General features: G+C 51.6%; 1 protein-coding gene across 1 annotated transcript in view; it reads right to left on the minus strand.

Moving 5' to 3' along the window:
* Positions 1-27,618, minus strand: part of BCR (BCR activator of RhoGEF and GTPase) — a 121,435-nt gene that overhangs the window by 55,022 nt on the left and 38,795 nt on the right. Inside the window, exon 2 of the mRNA XM_059140602.1 lies at positions 3,663-3,835. Within this exon, the coding sequence (XP_058996585.1) occupies positions 3,663-3,835 (173 nt within the window). The remainder of the gene's footprint in view (positions 1-3,662; positions 3,836-27,618) is intronic.

Genomic DNA, 27,618 nt, shown 5'->3' on the forward strand with positions numbered 1-27,618 from the left:
ATGGAAGGGGTGGACTGCTCCCAGCTGGGAGCTGGAAGCCAGTTTGCTGGACAAAGGACACTTGTCTTTCTCTCTGGCAGGGGCCATGCCTTCACTGGTAACAGGGCTGGCAGAAGTCCTGGAGCCCAGCCAGCAGAGGGCCAGTGGCTGGCCTCTGCGTAAGAACCCGAGCTTGGGGGGATCCTGGCGCCCCAGAGTCCTCTGAAGAAAGAGTGCCAACATCCAGTATGATTTGTGCCTGCCCCTGGATAAACCACCCTTCGAGGGCCCTCAGGAGAAAGAGGACAGGTGGGCTGGCCAAACTCCTGCTGTCCCCAGCTCTGCCGGGAGGACAGATGTGAGCAAACAGTATCCCTGGATAAGCCAGGACCCAGAGCTGGGCTGTGTGGCCAGGATGAGCCACAGGAGTGCAGGCATGACTTATCCTCCTGTGCTTGATGCAAAGCCTCGCTGAGCACCCATGCAATCGAAGTGATTTGAACCACTGACCTAACCACTGAATCACAAAAGTGAATGGACTTGTGGTTGCTCAGATGAAAGCTCAAGTCAGAGTTACAACTTCTGTTCCATGAGCGCAACGGGTGACCAGATACACTCAGTGTGGTGATGGCCGGTAGCAAAATTATAGAGCAGGTCAGTCCGTCTTCAAACACTCCTAAGCCAGCATTTACTTCTTTATAAAAAATGCAAATTTGACTTCTGAGTAGGAGTGACTGATTGAACATGTGTGTTTACTTTGGCTTCCTTCTGGGGAAAAAAAAAAAAAAAAAAAAAAATCAACGCCCGTCCACCCCCCACCCCCAGCCAAAAACAAAACCCTCAAAGGGTCCATGGGCATGGCCACTTCTGCAAAGCAACAGTACACAAGTGTGTATCTGCTTTCTCAGCCCCAATATGCCCAAGAGAAGCCCCTGGCTGGTGGCCTGTGCAGCTTCACCACTCCCTGAAGTATCCCTGAACATGAGAAGTGTGGGCTGAGGTGTTATTAGCCCCTTCGTGCTGAGGTCTAGTGCTTCTACCCTGCGGATAGGACCTGGCAGGTCATTGTGGGAGCAGAGTTGCACAGTGTGTCCCAGAGCCCAGTGGGCAGGGGCTGCTGGACAATGTCGGCTCCCCTCTCTGATATCGGGACTCTCGAGGACCCCAGGAAGGACTGACTGTGCTGACGTGGCAAACCACGGGCCTTGCTTCCTCAGGCCACAGGACGGCAGCTGGGGACGATGCCAGACCCTCACCCCTCTCCCGGACACTGCTCAAGGAAGGTTACTTGCTAGCCCACAGCTCTGTGCATAGCTTCCAGGAGTGTCCATGACAGTGCCTCAGGTCAGTAATGCCAGCTTTGCCCTCCTAGGGGAGAGAAGCAGTGGTCATCAAAATGGCCTACTGCTCTTCTTCCTAGCAACCCCAAGGGGCTTGCTAACACATAGCCCCACCTGGCCATGAAGAAATGGTGGATGTGTGCCTCACGGCTCTTGCAGCTTCTGTCCCCATCTGGGATCACACAGTGATCACTCAAGGAAGAAATAGCTTGGTCAAGATGGGGAGGTACCTTGGAAAGCCCAGGGCTGGAGAAAGTCATAGGTAACCTTGGTCACCAGTACCCACCCAATGTGGCCTGGGTCCTTCCCACAGCACCCCAGGCAAGGTGGCTCCTGGCCTCTGCTGACTCCCTACCTTCCCCTGGGGGCAGGCATTCATAGAACAGACCTGCCATCCAGGAGTTCACAGAGAAGGGTCCCTAGAAGGGACTGAGCTCAAGCTCAGCAGAGGGAGAGGAGCACCCCCTGGGAAGGTAGGGAAAGTTGAGCAGGGATTTCCTGAACCCAGCTGGTTGGGACAGGGAACCTGGGGTCTCAAGACTAGCATGCTGGCTGTGGGCGCTAGAAAGTGACAGCTGTCTTCTTTGAACCAAAAATAAAAAATGAAAGAAGAAAGTCATATTGTCCGGGTACTGCACGGGCAAGGAAACCAGGAAGTCAAAACCATGTCTATCTCCAGGGCAGTGGAAAGTGCCTCCAAGCACCTAACCAGAGGGCTTCTTGAACAAGGCTACATAGCCCTTTTTCAATTAAATTTCCATCTTATCACCTCACACCCATTAGGATAACCACTATCAAAAAAACAGAAAACAAGTACTGGCAAGGACGTCAAGAAACCACAACTCTTGTGTGCTGTTGCTGGGAGGCACAGATGTGAGACACGTCTATGGGCTCCCATGGGGGCGCCCAAAGAGGCAGAAGGCACGGGATCTGGATAGGCTCCACCGCAGATAAGCCCCTGAACTGTGGCTAAAAGGTGAGGGCGGAACTCTAAGTCAGTGTAGATGAGGTCTGAGAGCAGGAGCCTGGTGGGGGTGGGCAGCCAAGCCGCATGGGGTCTGGGGCACAGGGAGGGCAGATCAGCCTCCTGGAGCAGCCTCATCCCAAGTTCAGGACTCAGCCTACTTATTCAGGACCAGAAAGATCCCCATCTGTACCAGCTCATGCTTGTGAAGCAGGAAGCAAGGGAGTGCACTGACAAAGGCAAGGTGGTTACACGAGTGTCATCTGAGGAACTCAGGAAGGCTTCGAAGCTGGTAGCTGTGTGACTCTGAGCAAGTAACTTCGCCTCTCTGAACCTCAGTTTCCTAATCTGTAAAACAGCAAAACCAGATGTTGGATAAAAAGCTGCACAATGGGGATGCCTGGGTGACTCAGTCAGTTAAGCATCTGCCTTGGGCTTAGGACATGATCTCAGGGTCCCGGGATCAGGCTCCCCACCCAGCAGGGAGTCTGTTCTCTCTCTCTCTCTGCTCCTCCCACCACCTGTACTCTCTGTCTCTCTCTTGCTCTCAAATAAATAAATAAAATCCTAAAAACAACGACAAAAAAGTTGCACAAGACAGGTGTGTGTATGTGTTATGCACGGGTTTCCCCTCCCAACCTCACAGTTCAGGACAAGCAGCCTGCCCAGTGCCAGGGTCTTTAGAAATCACAAGAGCATAAGGAAGAAGCAATCCCACTGCGAAGGCACCAGCCCAGCAGAGAACCAGCCACAGCGAAAAGATACACTTCTAGCACTTTCTACCAACAATGGAGAAAAGCAGATCCCTCTCATTTTTAAACCTGGAGGGAACATCACCAGACACAAACCAAAGAGAGAAGTTATCTGTCATGTTCCAAAGTGAAGGGGACTACAGGATTGTTAATGACAATGAAACCTCAAGGGAAAGACCCTGGCCAAATGGACAGAGTCATTAACAGCAGCCCTTTCGGTAAAAAGGAGCAAGGGCATTGCGTGTGGCACAGGGAATGGCCCAGATATTGCCCCTGTCCGCCCCTCGGCGCCATGGCTGGGGCTGCCACCACATCCTGCCAGTAGGATGGTGGTGGCGTCCTCAGCCTTAGCACGTGCTGCCTGCCTCTTCCAGCTCAGCAGACTGTTTCATCATTTCCCTGCTCAAAGTCCCCGGGAGGCTATCTCCAGAACTACAGGTACACCAGATGGGGGAATGAAGAAGGGGTTTTTAGTAACTTCAACCACTGGTTGCTCCTGGTATCACCTACTGGCTACTTACCCCCGAGAGAGTAGATGCACTCCAGGGCGCCTTCACCAATTGGACAGCAGTCCGGAGCCAAGCCCAAGCCCCATTTCACACCTGGCCCTACCACCTTGGGACTCACCGCTTTGGTGGACTCCAAGGTTCCCGAGGCCAGTGCACCCCTGCCCTTACTGCCAAGGTGGGGTGATGAGGAGGGTGAGTCATCGATGTAGGGCAGCCCGTCCTGGTGCCGACGCTGTTCCTCGGCCCGGTCTGCAGCACAGCCATACCCAGGAGGTGTTCCAAACGATGTATCTGTGTGTGTAGAGAAGCAGCTGTGTTAGAGACAGAGAAAGCCAGCCAGAAGGTCAGGGGCTGGAGGGCCAGCTGCCAGGGCAGTGGGGGGGGGGCACACCCCTCCTGTTCCAGCAGGCAATCGGCTGATGATGTCTGTCACCCAAAGGTGTTGAACAAGGATCTTAGGTAGGCTGACCTCAACTTCACAACCAGCTGAGCAAAGACCACATGGCAAGGTGGGGCCAAAAAAGTGGCATGCTCCCCGGAAAATGAGACCGGGCTTGCAGGGACACTGTCTGGGACACATCTGTGCTTGTCCTGGAGATGGGTCTGAGCTGCTACAGAAAGATGGACCCCCAATGCTAGCGAACATCTTGCTAGGGGTGGTCCTTGTGCACCTGTCCGAGGGGATCTGATGGGGCGAGGAGCACAGATCATGCTGATCCAGGTGCAAGCCCTGGCCACCGTGAGCAGTGCTCCAGGCCTGCCAGGCCAGACCCAGGGAAAGGGCACTGTAGCCCCTTCCCCTCACTCCACCCTGCTCCCTTGGCTGACTCTCATCCCACTTCCCATCTGGTCTGGCAGAATCCCAGACCACCTTTACCCCGATCTGAGCATCCCTGTGAGGACAGAGTGGCCTACCCTATGGCCGGCTCCCTGCTTTGTGGGGCTCTCTGGTTATACAGAACACCTCCAATCCTAAAGGCAACTGAAGACAATTGTCCCTTCCTCCCCAGTTAAATCACAAAGTCCATACCACCCCTTCACCTGCCTTTCTTTTCTTTTTTTTTTAAGATTTTTCTTTATTTATTTGAGATAGAGAGTGAGAGAGCACGAGTAGCAGAGGGAGAGGGAGAAGCAGGCTCCCGACTGAGCAGGGAGCCTGATGCGGGAGATCGATCTCAGGATGCTGGCATCATGACCTGAGCCAAAGGTAGATGCTTGATGACTGAGCCACCTGGGTGTCCTCACCTGCCTTTCTGTAGCTCTGTTTTCAAAACTGTTCTAAATCAGTGAATCCTCACCAAGACATTAACCCACAAGGGCCCAGTTTGCTCCAAGCCTGATGTGACAGTCACTTCTTAACTCTTTCTAAAGGGTGCCTTCATAGCCAATGGGACTTCCGTGAGGCCATCTTGGTTGGGTTACATCACCTTTACCACGACTCACCGGCAACCAGTCCTGTCCAAAATTCACCACCACAGGTGGCTTCTGCACTGTTTACTTACGAGTTTCTAACAACTTCCACCACGAAGCATACCTAGTCTGGGGCTCAAGCTCCAGGCGCTGGTGTCACCATACCACCTAGGCCAGGCAGCAGAGACCTCCTAGGCAACTCTAGAGGGGGACTGTTTCCAGTTCTTTCCATGTTGGCAGCCAAGAGGTGCTGTGGCTGGAGTGACCAGGTGCTCACCACCCCCGGCTCTAAGGGCTGCCAGTGCCCGGCTCGACTCATCTACCTACATCCCAGCTGCCTCCCCTCTGCGTCTCCCACATCCTCTCTGTCTGGGGCCCAGCAGGTCACATGCCCTCTCACAGGTGTCCTTAGCTCTGGCTATACATTCGTACTATCTGGGGAGCTTCAAAAACAAGAGAGACCCATGGAATCAGACACTCAGGGAGGTCTGGGCCCTGGTGGCTGCAAAGGCTTCCTGGCGTTCCCGCAGGAAGCAGCGCTAAGACTGCTGCACCAGCAAGAGATAGCATCCGGCACCCTGCTGTCCTGTCAACCCTGCTGTGCCCCTGCTGTCTCCGTACAGGTGCAGATCGCAGAGGTCGGGCTGAGCTCTGCTGCTGTATGTGTCCACAGAAGGCCCCAGCACAGGCTAGCAGATAGGCTGGGGGACCCTCAGAGCTGGGTGGGCTCCTACCATGTCCCCTAATAAGCTATACTAATATCCCCTGGTCTCCCTAATCCCTGGGCTACCTCATGGGCTCCTGATACGATCACCACATGTTACTCTGCTGGGGTTTGTACTGTCCTACCAGGACAGTCAGAGGCCAAAGCCAGGTTCTGTCTTCTCCTCCTAAGCATCTATAAAGGCACTTAACTAGCTCTTGCCCAGCATCCCTGAGGACAGAAGGGAAGGGTTCAAATGTATTAAAAAGCACAAATCTGTTCATACAGAACCCTAGCGTCACACCCCACCCCCAAAACAGATTTGACTTCAGCTTCTACTTCCTTTTGGAGGAATCACAGATTTCTTTAACTAAAATGAACACAGAGGACTTCCTGTCCTCTCAACATCCATGATACAAACCTTGTATCATAGCAGCCCCTACTGAAACCTTGCCCTTCATGGAAGCTGCTTCCCAAGGCTGTCCAGGTCCTGGACAGAAGACTCTGGCTGTCAGACGCCTTCCTCACAGGTGTCCTGAGTGACCCCCTGGGCCGCAGGGGTCTTTACTCTTAGTCCTGCAACCCAGGACACATCCTCAAGGTTGGGGTGGGGGCAGGTAGACTAATTCTGTGAGCTGTGGTGTGCATTTCCCAGAAGGGAGGCTTTGGTCCTGTCCAGGTTGCTACCAAATTGTGAGTATTAGTGCAGGTCCCTGAAGCTGTCCGTGTCTCCGTTTTCCTGACTTTATAATCGGGCATATGGACTAAACTAGATGGGTGGAGGCCAGCTCTGCTCTAAAACATTAGGTCCTGGGGCACCTGAGTGGCTTAGAGGGTTAAACTTCTGCTTTCAGCTCAGATCATAAATCTCAGGGTCCTGGGATTGAGCCCCACATCGGGCTCTCTGCTCAGCAGAGAGCCTGCTACATCCTCTTTCTCTGCCTACTTGTGATCTCTCTCTCTGTGTCAAATAAACAAATAAAATCTTAAAAAAAATAAAACATTAGGTCACTGTGCAGATCATCTAGCCATGCCCTGCCTATCTCCTGACCTCACCTTTTTTTTTTTTTTTTTTAAAGATTTTATTTATTTATTTGACAGAAATCACAAGTAGAGAGGCAGGCAGAGAGAGAGAGGGAAGCAGGCTCCCTGCCGAGCAGAGAGCCCGATGTGGGACTCGATCCCAGGACCCTGAGATCATGACCTGAGCTCAAGGCAGTGGCTTAACCCACTGAGCCACCCAGGCGCCCTGACCTTACCTTCTTCAACAGCATCCTTCCTCTGCTCCCAGCTCCTCCTCTGGACTTGGATTTTATATTAGCTCAGAATTTTCACTGTCCACATAGCTTTTCTAAGAAACTTTAAACTTTTTTTTTTTTTTGAAATAACAATGCTTTAAGAAATCAACATATTCATCACCTGGAAGAAGACCCTTATTCTGAGCATCACCATCTGATGTCCTGGCTTATGACCACACTGCACTCGCGCCCCAGGTCACATTAACACCAAGTGATGCCCCAAGTAAGAACCTGAGGGTCAGACCCAAGTAAGAACTTGAGGGTCAGATATGGGGGGGCCCAGGGCTCCCTCTAAATACTCCCAAGAGTCCACATGTGCAAAACAAAGGGCTAGTTTAGCAACAACCTGATTAAAACCCCACGTAAAACCAAGTGCCTGGTGAAGGTTTGCCCAAAGGCCAGGGTTGTGTGGGGCCACTGACTATGATGTGGATACCTCACCTCCACCAGGTGAGACAGGGAAACCAGGTTCCACAGCCGACTCAACAGGGTAATTATTAGGATCAGGGCAATTCAATACCCAGGTGATTCCCACTCTGATGCATCTCCACAAACTGATGTCCGAGGAACTAACGCTTTTAAGTCTGGAGTCCAGACAGCGGTCACTGCTGGGTACATTCCATGGGATGCTTCAGCCCACTGTCCCAGCTAATCCAGAACCCCCAGCCTGCTTCAATGTCAATGTGACAGGCAAAGAGGAAAACCCCCCTTTCCTCATCCCTCATCCTAAGTGCAGCAGGGACCAGTCTTCCTCTCACACCACAGTTTTTCACTCCCTCCTAGAATGAAGTATATTCCTGGGGGGGGGGCGTGGGCTCTGGGAACTGCCATTTCCCAAGAACTAGAGCAAAGTGGGAGCAGGGGCTTTGCTCTCCCCTCTTCTACCAGGAATATCTACTGGGAAAACCTCTCGGGGTCTCATTACCTTGAAGGACTGGGCACCTGATGGCTGAGGTAAGCCTTGTTCTACCCAAAGCTGAAGGCAAATACTGGTTTCAGTGGGGGAGGGCCTGCGATCCGACAGCTACAAGAGGCTCAGGAAATGAGGCTGATCTCTGGAGCAGCTAACCAGCAGGGAGGAGGGCAGGGTGGGGGCAGGGAGAGAGGCCCGTTCAGAGCTGGCAGACAGCGGCTGGCTTAGGGTGGAAAAGGGACATGCACAGTGAAATCCAAAACCTCCTCCTCTCCAGGCCAGTCGGCTTAGCAGCCACAATCCCAGCACTCTGCAAATCTAAAATCTAGTCTTTGATGCGAGGAAAAAAGACAGCCACCCCACCCCTGCCAAGTGGGAGGAATAAGTCCCAGTCAGCCCAGACCACATCCCCTTCTCACACCTCAAGGACAACACTGGTTAAAAAAAAAAAATTCCTGGGGCGCCTGGGTGGCTCAGTGGGTTAAAGCCTCTGCCTTAGGCTCAGGTCATGATCTCAGGGTCCTGGGATCGAGTCCCGCATCGGGCTCTTTGCTCAGCAGGGAGGCTGCTTCCTCCTCTCTCTCTCTCCCTGCCTGCCTCTCTGCCTACTTGTAAAATAAATAAAACATTAAAAAAAAAAAAATTTCCTCAGGTGCCTGGGTGGTTCAGTTTGTTGGGCATCTGCCTTCGGCTCAGATCATGATTCCACGTGGAGTCTCGCAGTGGGCTCCCTGCTCAGTGAGGAGCCTGCTTCTCCCTCCCCACCTTTGCCCCTCTGCTAGCTCATGCTCAGACATTTGCATTCTCCTTCTCAAGTAAGTAAATATATATTTTTTTAAATCCTCTTAAACAATTAAATGCAGCATTACTGTATGATCAAGTAATTCCATGTCTGGGTATATGCTTAAAAGAACTGAGAGCAGGAATTCAAACAGGTATATGCACACCCATATTCCTAGCAACATCATTCACAATAGCCAAACTGTGGAAGCAACTCAAGTGTTCACTGAGGGATGAACAGATAAGCAAAACGTGGGATGGATACACAGTGGGTTATTATTCAGCCTTTAAAAGTAAGGCAATTCTGACCCAGGCCACAACATGGACGAGCCTTGAGGACACTAACTGAAGGGAAATAAGCATGTCCCGAAATGACAAATTGCCTGTGTGAGTCCACTTATAGGTAGGACCCGGAATAGTCGATTCATGGGGACAGTAGAATGGTGGCTGCCGGGGGCTGGGGGTGGAGGGACTGGGGAATTACTGTTTTGTGGGTACAGCACCTCAGTCTGGGAAGAGGAAAAAGGTGAGCGATGGTGCTGATGGCCGCACAATAGCGTGAATGTGCTTAAGGCCACTGAACTACATGCTTGCAAGTGATTAAAATGGTCTATTTTATGTTATGTAACAAGTACAAAGCACACGCACACAACCCGAAGGTCCCTCCCAGACAGCGGCAACGCTTGGGTAGCTGAGCTGAGAGGGCCCAGGGGAGCTTCCCTTCCTCCCTTTCATCACCAACAGCCCCCTGGAACCACATCTAAAACACACACAGAATCAAAACTTGCAAGCAGTGTGTTCCCTGAGTTGATGAGAGCAGGCTGGGTGGCGGGTCCCCAGGCTCCACTATAGTCTTCCATGTGTATGTGTTTAATAATGAAGGACAAGAGGGGCACCTGGGTGGCTCAGTCATTAAGCATCTGCCTTTGGCTCAGGTCATGATCCCAGGGTCCTCGGATCGAGCCCCCGTGTCGGGCTCCCTGCTCCAAGGGAAGCCTGCTTCTCCCTCTCCCACTCCCCCTGCTTCTGTTGCCTCTCTCGCTATGTCTCTGTCAAATAAAAATCTTAAACAAGAGAAAAAAAAAAAAAAACCAACAACCAAGGACAAGAAAGGAAGGCCTTGCTCCTGCTCAGTATGTATAACCATCAAAGGAGTCCAGGTGTCTGTCACACTACCAACCAGTCAAACCGGTGGAGCCACTGTCCCCAGCAGCTATCCCTCTGCTCTCAGAGTTTACACATCACCTTTTCTAGGCCACTTCCCTGTCCACCCACATCTTCCTGACCCAGACTGGATGAGATCCCTGCCAGCCTGGAAGACTCTGGTAATCACAGGTCACACCTGGGGCTGGAGCAGGACTCCTCAGGAGCACAGAACCACATGTGTCCACAGCCCTGTAGGGGCTGTCCTCCCCACCCTCAGAGGACCACAGTGTATCTGCCCTCCAAGCCCCAAATGCTCTTAGCTCCTCTTCGGTCCTGGGTCCCCAGCTGCTCCCCATAGCCTATCTTTCCCTTAGCCCAGCCCTGGATCAAACAGCTCCAGTAACTTTAACACTCCTTCCCCATTTTCCTATCTGTGAGCCAGGAGCATGCATCACACAACAAGGCCTCTGCCAGGCCCTGCTGGGGTCTCTGCCACAGGGCTCCTGGGAAATGTGTAGAACCAATCTCAGATCCCCGGCCACAGGTCTCCTGGCTGTTGCCAAGCAGAGGAGGCCCTGCTGGACCCAATGTACCTGGAGGGTCCTCAGATCTTGCTTCTGTAGCCTTGCTGCTGCCACAGGTGCGGGGCCCGGATCCCAGCTCTTGTTCCACCCTCTGACCAATGCACCCCGAGATGAGAGCCTGGAGCAAATCCTCAGAAGGAACAAAGATCATATTCTCAGCCCTCCCAACCCAGAACAGACACAGAAACAGCTGGAAAGGGCCAGGAGAGGGATCCTGATAAACACATCCCAGGGTGGAGAGATAAGAAGGGACCCTGGGAACTTGGGTATGGGTGGGAGGAACTCAATCACGCATTAAGACTGAGGCAGGGTGGTCTCCTATGCCTGTCTACACAGTCAGCAAAGGGCTAGGTCATACTTATTTACTGAGGTAAAAGAGGCTCAGACACCATCTTCCTTCTGGTGGCTTGCCAGCTGCTGTGGACAGGTTTTTGCAGAGGCAGGCACTGAGCCCTCCACCTCATCGTATCTGTAGATGCCCTGCTCTCCCCACTCCCGCCCCCCTCCCCCAGGCCCTGCACCTCTCCTGGGTTGTAAGCATCCAGCACTGTGCTGAAAGTGCCATGGGGCTGGTAATTTCCAGATGGCAGCTCACATCCGTGAGGGGTAAGAGGGGCGGGTCCTGCCAGCTGGGCATTGTGCCTCCCAGAGAGGCTCAGAAAACCCTGGCTGGGACAGAAAGAGCCAGATCTCACTGAAGAGCACACAGGTTCTATAGGTCCAAGCTGAGTTGGCTTTGGATGCCACGTTCATGCATGGCCTTGAGCCTTCTTCCCACCAACTTGTGCACTGGGAGCAGATTCTACCTGCAGGATGGGCCGCGTGGGGCTCTGCTGGCTTCTTTATTATGTGGCAGAACCCCAGGCGCAGTCGGAGAATATCTGTGGTGCTTCCAGGGAGCGAGTTTCCCAAAGAGCAGAAAAGCCTCACAAGTGCCAGAGCAAGTCAGTGTTTTCGCAAATGACCTGCTACGCTTTTGCTGGGCATTTCCTCTAGGCAAGGCCCAGCGCTGATGTCCTTGAATCCACCTTGACCCCTTGGTGACCAGGAGCTTCCAGATGCTCATTTTTCAGACAAGAAAAGGCCTCTCCGAGATAAGAACAGGTGAAGCCTGACTACGCCTGGCTCCATCTGTGTGACCTGCCTATTGGGTCACCTTCTGAACAAGTTCCTAAAGGGCTGAGCCTGGTAAGCACAGGACACAGAGATTCCTCTCTGAGGCCTACAACCGAGAGGAGTGAGAATAGGGGTTCCAAGCAAAGCCTGTACTGGGATAACTCAGGCCATGTTCAAGCAGCATTATTCACTAACAGCCAAAAAGTAAAACCACCCAAATATCTGTCCATCAGCTGGCGCACAGATAAATAAATTGTCGTGTATCTCTACAACGGGATCATTCAGTCTTCAAATGAATGAAGTACCGATAGAGACAAGAACATGGGTGAACCTCGAAGGTGTGACACTGAGTGAAGAAGGCCATCCTGAAAGACCAGAGATTACCTGATTCTGTTTCTACCAAATTTCCAGAGTAGACACCAAGCAGATGCCTCATGAGTACGGGGTTCCCTTCTGAGCTAATAAGGGTGTCTGGGAACTGACCAGTAATTGTGGTCACATAACACTGAGAATACTTAATGGGGAGCTGTTTGCTTTGAAATGTTTCATTTTATGTTCTGTCATTCCACCTCAAAAAGAAAAAAGAGAGGAAAAAAAAAAAAAGATCTGTTTTCCTCTGTTAAAACAGGGAACCCGGAACACTATCCAGCTGTTTCCTGAAGACCAAGAACATCATTCCGGACAGACGTCAGTACTGCCTGGCTCCATAACCCCAGGCAACCCGCAGGCAGTCACAGGCTGCATTACTTTCTAAGCTATGCGGTTGGTTTGGGTGGTGTTTCTGTTTTCTGCTCTACCCTCAGCAGGCAGCTGTTCCTTCTTGCATCTAGACGGAGGGGGAACCAAAATTCTGTACAAACAAGATGTCCCCCATCTAGCTGGCCACCATACCCTGGCAATAGCCCACCTGTCAGAGCCTCTGCTTCTGTGGGAGAAGGAGGGGCACTCTAGGATCCCGGGGGCTCTCGTCCTTTATGCTGCCACCCCAACAATGACATCACCAAGCTAGCATGGAAAGCCCCAGCTGCCTGGGTAGTGGAAGGTCACGGTCCAGACCAGCCTGGGGCACACAGAAGGCCCTGGGGCTAGTCAAGTCTCCCCAACAGACCAGAAAATGCCTGTCAGGAAGGGCCTGAGCCTGCCCTGCTCATGGACCAATGCCTCAGCAACAGGCAGCTTGAGATGCCCTGAACAAGGCTGAGCCCTTGTGGAAGAGATAGGCCTACTAATACAATAGCTCTTATGACTCTTCCACCGGGGGCTTGGGTTCCAGCTGGCTGGAGACTGAATCACCACAAGGTCAACGCTGCGGGTGACTTTTAGCAATAAAGACTGAATGTCCCCAGTGTGGGTAGACAAGGACTCCCCAGTTAGCCCCGAGAGAGCTGTTAAAAGATTTTCTTCTGTCTCCAAGGACCCACCTAATCCTCAAGGAGGGAAAGATCACTTCTGTTCTGGGGCTGGAATCAGCAGGGTGGGGCAGGCGGAGGATGGGACACCTGCTGGGAAGCTGCAACCCTTGGTCATTGATGATGTGATTATTCTTCTCCAGCACTACCATGATTCTCTGACAAGATTCAGAAAGATTTCTTGGAGGCAGTTTGGCCTCAGACAATCAAGCTCATATATTTAGCGAGTCCCGGACATTCAGCCAAGATGCAGGACACCTCTATTTCTTGTTGGGCGCTGTGCTGGGTACATAACAGCAGATGCCACAGCCCCAGCTCCAGCCCCTGGGGAGCCAGCAGAATCCCAGGAGTGACATGACATGTATTATGGCAAAGCCACCTATGGGGGGGGGGGCACTCAGACCCTCAGGTGGGACAGCAGAGACCATCTCCCCAAGGAAGTAACCACTCCAAGACCTACTGAGGTCAGAGAGGCAGACAGTGGCTCCCCACAGAACATGAAGGTGGGAAGGACACAGCAGTGGGTTGAATGGCGCCCCCCCCCAAAGATACATCCACATTGTAACACCTGGAATGCACGAAGGGAACTTATCTTGGTAAGAGAGTCCTTACAGATATAATTAAATTCAGGACTCTGAGAGATCACCCAGGATTATCCAATGGACCCTAACCCTAAAGCCAAGTGTTCCTATGAGAGACAGGAGAGGAGAAGGCTATGTGAAGCTGGAGGCAGAGATTGAAATGACACGGTCATAAGCCAAGGAATGCACCGGGCCACCAGGAACTGGAAATGGTGACAAAGCATTCTCCCCTAGAGCCTCCAGAGAGAGTAGGGCCCTGCAACACACCTTGATTTGGACTTCTGCCTCCAGAACTGTGGAAGAACACGCATTGTTGTTTTAAGCCATTGAACCTATGGTCGTTTGTGATGGCAGCCCCAGGAGACCAACAGAGGCACAGCCCATGGCCTGAAAGTGATGCCATGGGGTAAGAGGCGGCCAGCTCGGGGAGAGGGCCCGAAGGGCTTCACAGAGGTGAGGTCTGTGTGGGATGGAAGAACTACTGGGCCTTCAACCAGCAGAGGGGCTGCAGAGGTACCCCATGCGGTGGGTGGGAGGGTGTGCGGGGGGGGGGGGGGGATGAGGAAGGCCTGGGAAAGGCTGGGAATGAGGCGGGAGGGCCAGGAAGAAGTAAAGCTGGAAAGAGCCTTGGACTTTGGACCAAGGACCCAGGAAATGATTTAGAGGAGGTATCAAGGGTCACAGAGGTCTGGACCAAGAGGGGGACCCAGGGAATACGGGCAGGGACACTCTGGCAGCACTATCTGTGTATGGCATGGCAGGTGGGACCCAGCTGGAGGCTTCTGTAATGGTCACTCCAGGCAAATGGGTCGAGGGCCTGGTTTCAGAAGAATGGTACATCATGACAACAAATGCCACGAACAGGCCCAGACTGAGTGGACTCGCATGGAGAGAGGAGGAAGAACAAAGGGGATGATGAGTTTCTAGCACCTGAAGCCAAGGTTTGGCTGCAGGCAATTGGCCAGAGGAGTCACGGGGTGTGGAGAGCACAAGGCAATAGAGGTGAGCAGGGCCCTTCAAGAGAGGCTAGCACTGAGGGCAGGACTGTGGTCTGGGAGCAATGCGGGAAGTGAGGCACATGGTCACTGTACGGCTGTGGCTCCCCCCATTCTATTCCCACTTTGTAAAGGAAACGTGGAGAGCAAGAGGGAAAAGACGGTGGGAAGGAAGGGCTTCCCCGTTCCGGGGGTCAGAGTATGGAGCCCAGGCCAGCGCTGGGCCATGAAGGGCAGGAGGAATACCCACTTTCCCCACCTCCACCTCAGCACTGACCTCCCTGAAGGAAGCCTGGGGGGAGTTAGGAAAGGAAGTACACGTACACCCCTGTTCAGAGCTTCATCGTTCCCAATGGCAGAAAGGCAGAAGCAACCCAAGTGTCCAACGGCAGATGGATGGATAACAAAATGCAGCATACACATACAACGGAGTACTACACAGCCTTAAAAGAAGGAAGTCCTGCCACATGTTACAGGTGAACCAAGGTTACAGGTGAACCTTGAGATTATGCCATGTGAAATAAGACAGTCACAAAAAGACAAACACCTCATAATTCCATTGATACGAATGTATCACTTTGCTGGGGCTGTCTTACCCAAAAACCACAGACTGAGTCTATGAAACAACAGAAATTTATTTTCTCACAGTTCTGGAAGCTGGAAGTTGACCATCAAGGTGCCAGCAGGGCTGGGTTCTGGTAAGAGCTCTCTTCCTATATGAACAGACACTTCTCCAATGAAGACATACAAATGGCTATCAGACACATGAAAAAATGTTCATCATCACTAGCCCTCAGGGAGATTCAAATTAAAACTACCTTGAGATATCACCTTACACCAGTTAGAATGGCCAAAATTAACAAGAGAGGAAACAACATGTGTTGGAGGGGATGTGGAGAAAGGGGAACCCTCTTCCACTGTTGGTGGGAATGCAAGTTGGTGCAGCCTCTTTGGAGAACAGTGTGGAGATTCCTCAAGAAATTAAAAATAGAACTTCCCTATGACCCTGCAATTGCACTCCTGGGTATTTACTCAAAAGATACAGATGTCGTAAAAAGAAGGGCCATCTGTACCCCAATGTTTATAACATCAAGGGCCACGGTCGCCAAACTGTGGAAAGAACCAAGATGCCCTTCAGTGGATGAATGGATAAGGAAGATGTGGTCCATATACACTATGGAGTATTATGCCTCCATCAGAAAGGATGAATACCCAACATTTGTAGCAACATGGACAGGACTGGAAGAGATTATGCTGAGTGAAATAAGTCAAGCAGAGAGAGTCAATTATCATATGGTTTCACTTATTTGTGGAGCATAACAAATAGCATGGAGGACATGGGGAGATGGAGAGGAGAAGGGAGTTGGAGGAAATTGGAAGGGGAGGTGAATCATGAGAGACTGTGGACTCTGAAAAATAATCTGAGGGGTTTGAAGTGGCGGGAGGGTGGGAGGTTGGGGTAACAGGTGGTGGGTATTATAGAGGGCACGGATTGCATGGATCACTGGGTGTGGTGAAAAAATAATGAATATTGCTATGCTGAAAATAAATAAATAAATAAATAGTGCTATATTCAGGAAAACAAAAACAAAAACAAAACAAAACAAAACAAAAAAACTCCCTTCCTGGTTTGCAGACAGATGCATTCATTCTTGCTTTGTGCTCACATGGCCTTGTCTTGGGTGGGTAGAAAGAAAGAGGGTGCTAGCTCTCCCTGGGTCTCTTCTTATAAGGGCACTAATCCCATTATGAGGGTTGCCCTCATGATCTGACTATCTCCCTAAGGCCCCATCTACAAATATCATGTTTCAAGTTGCGGATTCAGCATATGAAAGGGGGGTGGACACAAATATTCAATCCATGACAATAGGAAGTACCTAGAATAGGCACGTTCATAGAAACAGAAAATAGAATGGGGGTTGTCAGCAGCTGGGAGACTTACTGCTTAGCGTGTAGAGTTTCTCTTTGGGATGAAGGAAAAGTTCTGGAGATAAGTGGACATGATGGTTGCATGACAATGTGAATTTATCTCACAGGACTGAATGATATGCTTAAAAAACTAAAGATATGCCAGGTTTAGAAATTTTTTAAAAAGAAGAATGAAGCACAGTGTTATGGGTTGAACTGTGTCTCCCCACCACCCAAATTTACATATTGAAGTCCCAACCCACAACACATCCCAATGTGACCTTATTTGGAGACACGGTCTTTGCCAAGTTCAGATGAGTTCATTAGGTTGGGCCGAAATCCAATACAATTGTGTCCTTACAGAAAAGGGAAATTTATTTACTTTTTTAAAAGATTTTATTTATTTATTTATTTAGAGAGAGCACAAGCAATGGGGAGGGGCAGGGGGAGAGAGAGAATCTCAAGCAGACTCTGTGCTGAGCACAGACCCAATGTGGGGTTTGATCTCACAACCCCAAGATCACGACTTGAACTGAAGCCAAGAGTCGAATGCTTAACCAACTGTGCCACCCAGGTGCCTCAGAAGAGGGAAATTTAAAGACAGAGCAGCACAGAGAATGTCATGTTAACATGAAGACAGTCATCTACAAACCAAAAAAACAAAAAAACAAAACAAAACAAAACAAAAAAACACAAACTAGAGGCCTGGGACAGATTCTCCCTACAGCCCTCAGAAGGAACCAATCCTGCCAACACCTCAATCTCAGACTTCCAGCCTCGTAACTGTGAGGCAATAAATGTCTCTTGTGTGAGCCACCAGTGTGTGGTTCTTTGTTAGGCAGCCCTAGGAAACTAATACATACAGTAATTATGGAGATCGGGTACGGGCTCTGAGAAGCCGCTTCCCTCCCAGTGTCTCTGTGGTCAATGATTCACCCACATATGGAAATGGGACTCTGCCCAGCCAGCCAGCTGCAGCCACTTGGGGGCTGTCCACGCTCAGCAGCACACCCACAGCACCTTCACATTCCAGACTCAGACAGCAGAGAAAGAAGAAAAGAGCAGCCACTGTGCCTCATAGGCCAGCCCTGAGCCTCACACCCTGCAGCCACCCAAAATACTCACGCCCTCCTGGGCTCGTCTTAACTAGTGCCGCTCTCCAACAGAAGCTAAGCTATTGCAGATTTGCCTCAGACTGTGCTACTCAAGAACAGACCAGGATATCTTCCAACTGTACAAATCAGAAATTCTAGAAGCCAAGCATTCTGGACACCCCTGCCCAAATACTCTGTCAACTGCCCCTCCCTCAAGGGGAGAACAGGAAAGGCAGAAGACCTGAGTGAAACCCTAGTACCTTCTTCCTTCCTGACCTCAAGACCTGACAAGGGGAGCTCAGTTTGCTCCCTTCATTCACCTCTGAAAGGGGGCTTTCTACACAAATAAGGAAACTGAAGGTATCGAAATGATAAGCTCACAGCACCCACATGTCAGAGACCCATGCTGGGGAGAGAATGACGATATGCCTGTGAGCCCGTTACAGGCTGAATGTCTGTGTCCCCCTTGAGTTCACTTACTGAAGCCCTAACCTCCAATGTGATGGTATTTGGATGTGGGGCCTTTGGGAGGTAATTAGGTTGATCTCAACCTCACTGAGATGAGAATCTCAACCTCATAACCTCGCAAGAGGTTATGAGTCGTGAGAGTAGGGCCCCCATGACAGGATTAGTGTCCTTTTTAAGAAGGGGAAGAGAGATCAGAACTTCTTCTGTCCCTCTGATATGTGAGGACACAGCAAGAAGGCAGAGGTCTTCAGATCGGGAAGAAGGTCTCCACCAGGAACTGATTGGCCAGCACACTCATCTGGGACCTCCCAGCCTCTGGAACTATAACAAATCAATGTCTTGTTTAAGTCTCCCGGTCTGTGGGGTTTTGTTACCACAGCCCTGTTCCATCCTCGTGGATTTCCAAGGCCCAGGTCCTTTCCATTGGGAGTCACAGACTTCCCACCAGACAAGGGAACCTCCTGTCTGCCCACATTCCTGCCCTACAGAATCATAGCTCTGGATGAGTCCTGGGGGCTAGTCTCAAAGCTCCTCTCTGTTCTAGTCCTGGGTCACCCCAATCTATGGCATTCCTGAGAGGTTCGCTGGCTTCTAGATGCAAAGAGGGGAAGGTATCTGAGATGTTTGCCTGAGTCAGGGGCTCTGAGACCTCTATGGGGGCGACACATAGTCACGGTAACGCACTGTCCAGATGCTTGGCCTCAAGTCCTCACACCTCTACAAGAAAGCTAATACCCTGTCTCACAGAATAAAACCTGAAAAGTCTAGATGTGGAAGCAACATTCCTTGAGGCCTGCAGCTAATGAGTTGAGTTGAAAAGCAGGGATCCAGCCAGGCAGGTAGGTGTGCCTGGCCAAGGCCTCCTCCTGGAGGTTCAGAGGGTTTAGCCTCGCCCCGAGCTCGATCCCTGACTTCAGGCATCCTGGGGATGAACCGGAGGTGAGCTGGAGTGGCAGGAGTCAAGGGGGATACTTTACATTCTGCACCAGAACTTAAGAAGTGCCTGGTGTCAAAAACAAGGGAACAGACCAGGAGGCAGCAGGTTCTCAAAGTCTAGGACAGATTTTTTTTCTGGAAAACCTTCTGTGCCCCTGAATCAAGTGGCCAGGAGCTCTACCATCCTTGACTTGCATATCTGGAGAAGGAAATGCAATGCCTCTGTTCCCAGACTCCACATCCCGCCCCCCCAATCCAACCTCCAGGGCCTTCCTCCATCATCCCAGAAAAAAAGAAACAAACAAACTGGGATTACGGCAGCCACTCCGAGGCTCGTTTCATCTCTCCATGTTCCCACCAGTGAAATGGGGATAATGACACTCCACCTTCACACCCTGAGGGGGTGACAAGCAGGCTACCTTTCTCCTGCCAGAGGGAGGAGGCATCCAGAAGCATAAGCATCATTCATCATAATTATCAGGAACCTCGGCTACTCCTGTGGTTGTTACTGGAGCTCCTGTCCAGAAAACTGCACGATTACCTCTTGCCTGGCTTTTCCTGGGGCACTCAGCATTAGCCTCTACTTCCTTGCGAGGCTGAAGGCTCTATTTTGGGAAAGGACATGGGGCAGGGGCAGGGGGTGGTGGTGGAGAGAAGGAGCTCACGTGCTTGGGGCTACTGGGAAGATTCTTCTCTGGGCGGCAAACCATGTGTTAGCAGAACCCATGGCATGGACCGGGACTCAGGCTGCTGTGGGTCAGAGGGTGACCTGGCAGGGTGATCCCATCCATCTGCCCTGATGCAGAGCCCACCAGGGCTCCAAATGGCAGCTCCACCCTGCCCTTCTCAGCACACCATTGCGGGTCTATCAGGGAGGCTGTGGCTCTCCTCCATCCCGTAGGTCTCTTCTGGGGCTCCCCCCGTTCTCTTCTGCAGCCAGGATCAGTAGGAGCAGAGCTTTCCCCATTCAAATCCCTGGGGCGCAGAGTCTGCGGGTCACAGGGTCTCTGTGGAGCAGAAGGCCTTGAGAACAGCTGAGGAATGAGCCAGGGAACAAGCCAGCAAGGATCTCTGTCCAGATGAAAGAGGAGACAGAGGACTAGCTTCAGCTCTTGACCTGAAACTTGAAACTGTCATGTGGGAATTATCACCGTAGGTGGTAATCCCAGTTGTCATCACAGTGTGACAGCCTGGTGCAGGCTCCATGCTCACTCCCCAGTCAGCCAGGCTTGGGAACCAGGCCCATCTTCCCTCTTGCTTTCCTGGGCATTGGCACCGCGGGAGGAGACAGAATGCACATACCCAAGACCCCCTCCCCAATGGCAGAGCGGCCAGTTGGCTACTCAGGCCTCCATCTCTGCCACCAGTCAGCCCAGCCAGCACACCAGGCAGGTCCTGCTGAGGGTCTGCGGTATGCTCAGTTCTGAAAAAGCACCTTTTAGGAGAAGCAAGTCCTCCAGAGAGAGATTCAAGCCACAGTGGGCAGAGCGGACCACTGCACCACAAAGGGCCCTGGGTCCATTCTAGGGGTACACATTCTAGGAAGAGGCCCTTCCCTCAGGAATGCTGAGATCCCAGGGGAAATGAGGCATCTGGAAAGGCTCCCAGAGATACTGGACACCAGCTGTGAGCCTGGCACTTCTCCCAGAAATACTGCACATAGTAGAGTAACAGCCTGCTTCACTGTGCCCAGCAGTCATGCTACCAGGCTGGTAACCTCACTCAGGTTCTGGGGAGGGCCCAGGACTTGAGCTCATACTTCCCACAGAGACCTGAAGAGAATGAGGCCGATTCCTGTTCTTCACGAACTAGACTCTAGCCTACTACCTAAGGGGGCTCTCCAGGCATCTCTTCACCTCCACAGTGGCACCGCCATCCCTCCCCCCATCCCGCCCCAGAGAGGTGAGCACGTGGAAACCCAGGCAGACCACGCATTCCCAGCAGCATCTGGCACACAGCAGGCCTCTAACAGATGTGCGTCCCCTCTCAGCCCTTGTTAAAGGACCTCTGACAGCTTATGCCCAGGGCTCCTGAGGTGTGTTCTGTCTTCTTAAAGCCAGTCTCAGCTGTGCAGGTATAGGCTTCCCTGGTCTTGCCTTAATCTAGCCTGAGCCAGGCTCTGGTCTTAGCTGGAAGGCCACTAAAAGAGCCGGGGGCAACTGGAAGGTCAGGCTGGCCTGTTTGGACGGCAGGACCCGGACTACCTCGAAGCCATCAGTTTTCACCCAGCCTCCCAAAGAGGCTCCAGGAGTCAGCACCACAGCAGCAGTGCAGATAAACATCCCCTAGTTCCCTACCCCACTCAGCCAGGGTGCACCCTGTTATTGCAAGGTGGAGCCTAAGGGGAGGAGACAGCCATGGGCTGCTCAGAGCCCACAGGACAGCAGGAGCCCAACGAATGTGCCTTGACAGAGCCACTTTTCTTTAGGCGATGTCAGAAACTGGACAGCAGTGCCCAGCATGGTGACCTACGGAAGGCCTCAGAGCTAGGGTAACAAGGTGACACACTCTGATATAAACACAAGCCCATCATATTCCAAGTTTCCAGAAAGACCCATGCCTCCTGGGTGATGTAACACATCCTTTCCTTTCGGCAGCCCCCCACAGAATGCCTTCGAAGATGTGGGCCTGGACACAGATGTCCTTCCTCTATACCCCGTGTGGAGGGTTCCCTTAATTGGAGAAACATGTACCCAGTCTATACCCAATAATCTAACCCAGAAGGCAGGCTAGGAGCAGAACTGCTTTCAGGAAATCCAGAGCAGTGAAGTGAAACGGGAACTGAGGCTCTGTCCTCAAGCCCACCCTGGTTTCCATCCTCACTGCAGCTGAGGGGAGTATGGGGTACAACATTCTGCTGAGCCTGGAAGGCCAGTGCTGACCCTCGCCAGCCTGCCCCCTGAGCAGTGAGCCCCCCACCCCCCTGCCAATGCTCCATTTTGGGCCTTGGCTCACACCTCTGTCCAGATGGCCTCCCTGGGCCTCTGAATTCTACGAGATCTTCAGGACCTGCTGCTCTGATGAATCCTTCCCAAATTTGACTTAACCTGATGGTCACCTCCTGCCCATCAGGAGAACACTCCCCTGGGTACTTTTTCCCAAACACTGTATGTAAGAGCCTACCTAGCTTCTGACCTACTTTACAACCCACATCTAGTCCCTCCTCAACAACTCAGAAGCTCCTTAGGAGAGCCAGAGTCCTAAGGCCCCTAACCATCTGGGGGAGGCATTTGTAAAGGCACTGTTCTCCGCTTGACTTATTTGAGCTCTTGGTTCCCTCCACCTCCCAGGGCGCAGTTCAAAACCAAAAGACAACCACCCATATACATAACTACAAACATGGGGGTGCCAAGAAACATGAAATTAACGGCAACCCCCCTCCTTTTAAAACTGGTACAATACATGGTAAAATTTCTATTTACTTATCTCCAGAGAGTTCTGTGCAAGGGTCTCTATAAAAACGCTCTCTTAGACAATCCCACAGCTGACAGCCCTCCGGAGGACTTGGCCCTGAGTTTCAGAACATCTCAAGGGTGTGTGGGTTGAGCTCATCTCTGAGTCACAAAAACCGAAAGTGATTTTTTGGGTCACGGACAAGCGGGAAAGCTTCCAAGGTCTGCCCACTGACCCCACGTGCCCATGGCCTAACGAATGATTTTCCACGGGCCCTGGCTGGCACAGCTCCTGCGGCACAGCTCTTCTGATGACTGGCGGAAAAAGGCTGGCAGAGACAGGACCAGGGCGCTAAGGGCCCACTATGTGCACATGCCAGCACTTCAAGGGTGTGCTTGAACTCGAGCCTTGTGTTTTGGGAAGGGGGTGGGGGAAGCAGAAATGGTGTCTTCTGTTTTCAAACAAGAACAGCCTGTCAGCACCGGGTGTAGAAGTGCCGCAGGCTGCTCCTGCCAGGAGAAGGGCCAGTGGGGATAGCATGGAGATGCTGCCAGAGCCCCGAGCCTACACAGGCTGCTGAGAAGCACATTTCAAGAACTGAGTATCCAAGCGGGGAGATGCTGCCTCAGGCGGGCACATGAGGCTTCTGGAGGCTCGAATGCAGATACTGTGCTCTGGTTGGGGCCCTGCCTGCAGACCTCAAGTGGTCTTAGAAGACCAAAGCAGGAGCAGAGGAGCCCCAGAGGGGAGATTTCCCAGCAGATCCCAAAAGTCTGGAAAGATTCTTCTCTCCAGGGCTCTGGACCCAAGTCTGTTATCATCTTGATAACCCAGGCTATTATCATTTGAGCCGATTTCTGTCCCTCAATATTTTCTCTCCTCTGTGTGTATGTACATCTGCATACGTGTGGCATGAGCGTGCGCATGTAGCATGTGTGTGCAGGCACCTGCACAGGTAGGGGGCATGTGCATCCACTCAAGGGAGTAATCCAGGTTCTTTGGCTGGCAGATCCTGCCTGTCTTTGCCAAACTGCCTTAATGGCCAGGGCCCACACCTCGTTAACATGACCTCCCTCCATCCGGTGACCCAGCAGCAATCACAGCCCCTCTCATTGGCCATCTCACCTTGAGGCTGGGGTATGACAGAGCCATGAGTGCCCACAGGTACATCAGGTGAGCTCGCTGCTGACCAGTTGCAGGGACACAGAGCTGGGAGGGGCTGAGCTGGGCTGGACCCTCAATCCCAGTTAGGCCCAGTGAGGCCCCACCTGCCCCCAGGCTCCTGCGTCTCCAGGTGACAAGGGCCACCACCCCTAGGCTGGTCACACCTGAGCTGCTGACCCAATGCAGGGCCACACAGATCTTGGCTCAAACCCAGCCCTACCACTGCCCACCTGGGAGAACTTGGCAAGTTATTGCATCTCTCTGGGACCCAGGCTTCTCATCAATGAAAAGGATTCAGTTGGCCAGCAAACCCTGAGAAGAAGGTGCCAGGCACTGTGTTTGGCATGCTGCAGCTTCCAGGATGGCACCTGCTCAGGGGCACTGGGGGTCCTGGGTTCTATCACCCAGGCTGGGCCTGAGGCTTTGAAATCAGCAGGCTCTATCCTCGGGTGAGCACTGAGTGTTGAGGCTTACATCTGGCTGGGGAGCCAAAAAAGCAACATAAAAGTTAGGAAATAGAGCTAAGGTCAGAGTTACTAAGTCGACAGCACATCCTGGGACACGGTGGTTCAGCAACTAAAGGATGGCACTCTTCAGACAGGCCAAAGGTGCCCTGAGCAGCAGGCAGGCAAGACAGGGCCACAGAGGGAAGGAGGAAGGTTTGAGAAAGAGGACAGGAAGACCCTCAAAGACTTACGAACTTGTGTGGGACTTTCCTCCCCCATCTGTAGCTCTAGCCAGGGGTCAGATTCTCCCTTTGAAAATGGGGCATAAATGTGGGAGCAGGCATGGGTGGGGACATAACTCACAAGTCCCATGTGCCCCCTGAGCCCTGCCAGACGGTGCAGGTGGCCCAAGTATCCAGGGAAGAACGCCACGTGCATTCCTGCTGGATTCCACTCCCGTGGAGGGAAGGGGGTGGCTGGAACACAGCCAGGCTGCCTCCAAACGAGACAGCCTGAGTCCATGGCACCCAACACCCAGCATGTGCTGCTGGTTCCTATATGAAGTGGAGCAGGGAAATCATCCCAGAAACTACTCCACCCTCTTTCCCATTCCCAGGCACCTACAGGGTGCCAGGCTTTACAGACCGCACTGCTAATCCCAACACAGCCCCGTAAGTTCCCAGTGTCACTCCCATTCAACAAATGGGAAAACAAAAGCTCGCCTGATGCCATCTGTCCTGTCAGATGGTTCTGGATGCTGTGTTCCCCACTCCACCTGCGCCCCCTGCTCCAGAGAAGCTGGAACCCCACAGCAAGATGGAGCACATTCCATGGCGGAATGCTATGTGGTCCATGACAACTGCACAGGGTGGGTGCTCCAAGGAATGACAGCTGGATGTGCGGCTGGTGAGCAGGCTGGTGGGAAGGCAGGTCTTGGCATGCAGGACAGGCGAGAGTGGGGAGGCGATTTCTGGGATCCTCTGGCCAGGAATTCCCAATCTTGCCAAAGATCTCCATGAATTCAGAGTTGGAAGCCTTTCTCTTTCTAGAAATGTGGGCAGCTATACCTACCCTGTAAGAACCTCCGAGTGGGGCCACAGAAATCAACAGAATGGCCTGAAGCAGAGACATGACTGAGCAAATGGGGGTAGGACACTGATGAATAAACCAACAAGAAGCAAAGAGGTGCTTCTGGTGCATCACAGATTGGAAGCTGCTGAGGCTGGTGGGGGACAATGCCAGGAGGTCCGGGCGTAAATCCACAGAGGAGCTGGGCTTGGGGCAAAGTTACTGGGTAAGGCAGAGGTGATGAGCACAGACTGTACCCCTCTAAATGATATCGATGGATAGGGGCCAATCCCAGGGAACACCACTGCACATAGAAGGAAATTCAAAGGCAGAAAGCTTGAACTTCCAGTTCCAGGTGAGACCGAGTATGTGCATGACAAGTTTTCCCACTCACCACAGCTAGAAATTCTGGACCAAACATAGGAAATAGCTATCACGGGACTTGGAAAGGCAGCTATGAGCAGCAGCACGGGGTAGGCATCTCAGGACTGGAGGGACGCCCCAGGAGGGCCTTCTCGGGTTTTCTGTTTGTTTTAACCTTTACTTCTTTTAGCTTCACAGCAAAACTGGAAGAAGCTGAAGATTTTCCACAGCCCCCCCGGCCCTACCCATGCTCAGCTTTGTCCATTAACATTCTCCACCAGAGAGGAGCATCTGTCGCAGCTAAGGAAGCTGCACTGCTAGGTCATCCTCGCCCAAAGCCCACAGTCTGTGCTGGGTTTGCTGTAGACTGCACAGGTTCGGACAGTGTATCACACGGAAGAGCTGGGAGTTTCTGCATCCCATCTATCCCAGCTTGGGCACTAAAGCATCCCCAGAGTGCCAACAGGCACAGACAGAAAGGAAGAAAAACCCAAACAACAGAAAAACCTGCTTTCTCTACACAAAGGACCTGTAAGGAAGGATCCAGTGAATTAAACTCTTAATCTCACCTACTGTGCTTCACGGAGGTGAGCACCGGCATAAGCGAGGCACCCCATCCCCTTCCCACAGACACAGCAGCAGGAGCCCTATGGAGAAGAGTGCCCTCTCCACACTATACTAGGAGAGTGCCATCAAAGAAACGGAATCCCTGCTGCCATCGGTAGTGGCAGTGGACCTTCGGGTAACAGCATGGGGAGGGTGGAGCCCAGCTTTCTAGTCAGAAGAAGGGGAAGTAGAGAGTGCGGGGCAGATCAGGAAGAGGAAGGATCCTTCAAGTCTATGTGTGAAGTCCTTGGCTCACCCCCAAGCTGCCTATGTGTGAAACCACTTGCATTCAACAAGCAGAGGTTTGGGCCCTGAACCACGTAGGTGAGAACCGCTACTACTGCCCAGCTTGCAAACTGACCCCCACCTGGTGCACAGCAGGTAGTGAGTGGAACCAGAGGCCACAGAAAGTGGGTTAGGATGTGCAGTCTGAACCTAACTGGGCTGACTGGCTGTTTAAACACCTCCATCAACATCTCCAGAATATTTAAACAATCTAGAGTCTCATAACAGAGCATTCAAAATGTTCAGGAGACAATCCAAAATTACTCAACAAAGAACCTGGAAACCTAAGTTGTCAGAGGAAAAGGCAACAAACTAACATCAACCCCCAAATGACCGAAATGTTGGAATAATCAGAATACATTTTAAAGCAGCTATCAGAATCACACTCCAAGAAGTAAGGGCAAAGATTCTTGAAGCAAATGGAAAGAATAGGAGTCCTCAGCAAAGAAAGAGAAGCTATAACAAAAGAACCAAATAGAAATTTTAGAACCAGGGGCACCTGGGTGGCTCAGTGGGTTAAGCTTCTGCTTTCAGCTCAGGTCATGATCTCAGGGTGGTCCTGGGATCAAGCCCCGAATCCGGCTCTCTGCTCAGCAGGGAGCCTTCTTCCCCACCCTGCCTGCCTCGCTGCCTACTTGTGACCTCTGTCAAATAAATAAATAAAATCTTTTCTTTTTAAAAGCAATTTTAGAACCAAAAAATAATACCTATAAGAAATCTCCTGGAGAGGAATTCAGGATCAGAAAGGAGATGACAGCAGAGTCAATGAGCTTAAACACAGATCAACAGAAATTATCCAGAGTGAGAAAAATTGGAATAGAAACTCAAGGGTCTGTGAGACTTCAAAATATCTAATGTTCATGTCACAAGAGTCCCAAAAAGAGACTGGAACAGAAAAAATACTTGAAGAAATCAGAGCTGACTAATTCCCAAATTAGATGAATATTTACACATTTATACATAAATGTATAAATCCAAGAAATGCAGTGAGCCCCCAAAGAGGATAAACAATGAAAACCACTACCAGACACATCAAAATCAAAGTGCTAAAAACCAAAGATAAAAAATCTTGAAGGAAGCCAGAAAAAAACCCCAACATATTACATTTGGGAAACAAAGATTCAAATGATTGTAGATGTCTCACCTGCCATTACAGAAGTCAGAGGAAGGAATATTAATAATAATAATAATAATAGTAATAAAGTGCTAGATAAAAAGAACTGTCAGGGGCAGCTGAGTGGCTCAGTCAGTTAAGTGTCTACCTTTGGCTCAGATCATGGTCCCAGAGTCCTGGGATCGAGCCCCAAGTTGGGCTCCCTGATCAGTGGGGAGTCTGCATCTCCCTCTGTCCCTTTTCCTGCTCATGCATGTGCGCGTGCTCTCTCTTTTAAATAAATAAATAAATAAA

The sequence above is a fragment of the Mustela lutreola genome, chromosome 11 (genome assembly GCF_030435805.1).
Source record: "Mustela lutreola isolate mMusLut2 chromosome 11, mMusLut2.pri, whole genome shotgun sequence".
In the NCBI taxonomy this organism is placed as follows: domain Eukaryota; kingdom Metazoa; phylum Chordata; class Mammalia; order Carnivora; family Mustelidae; genus Mustela; species Mustela lutreola.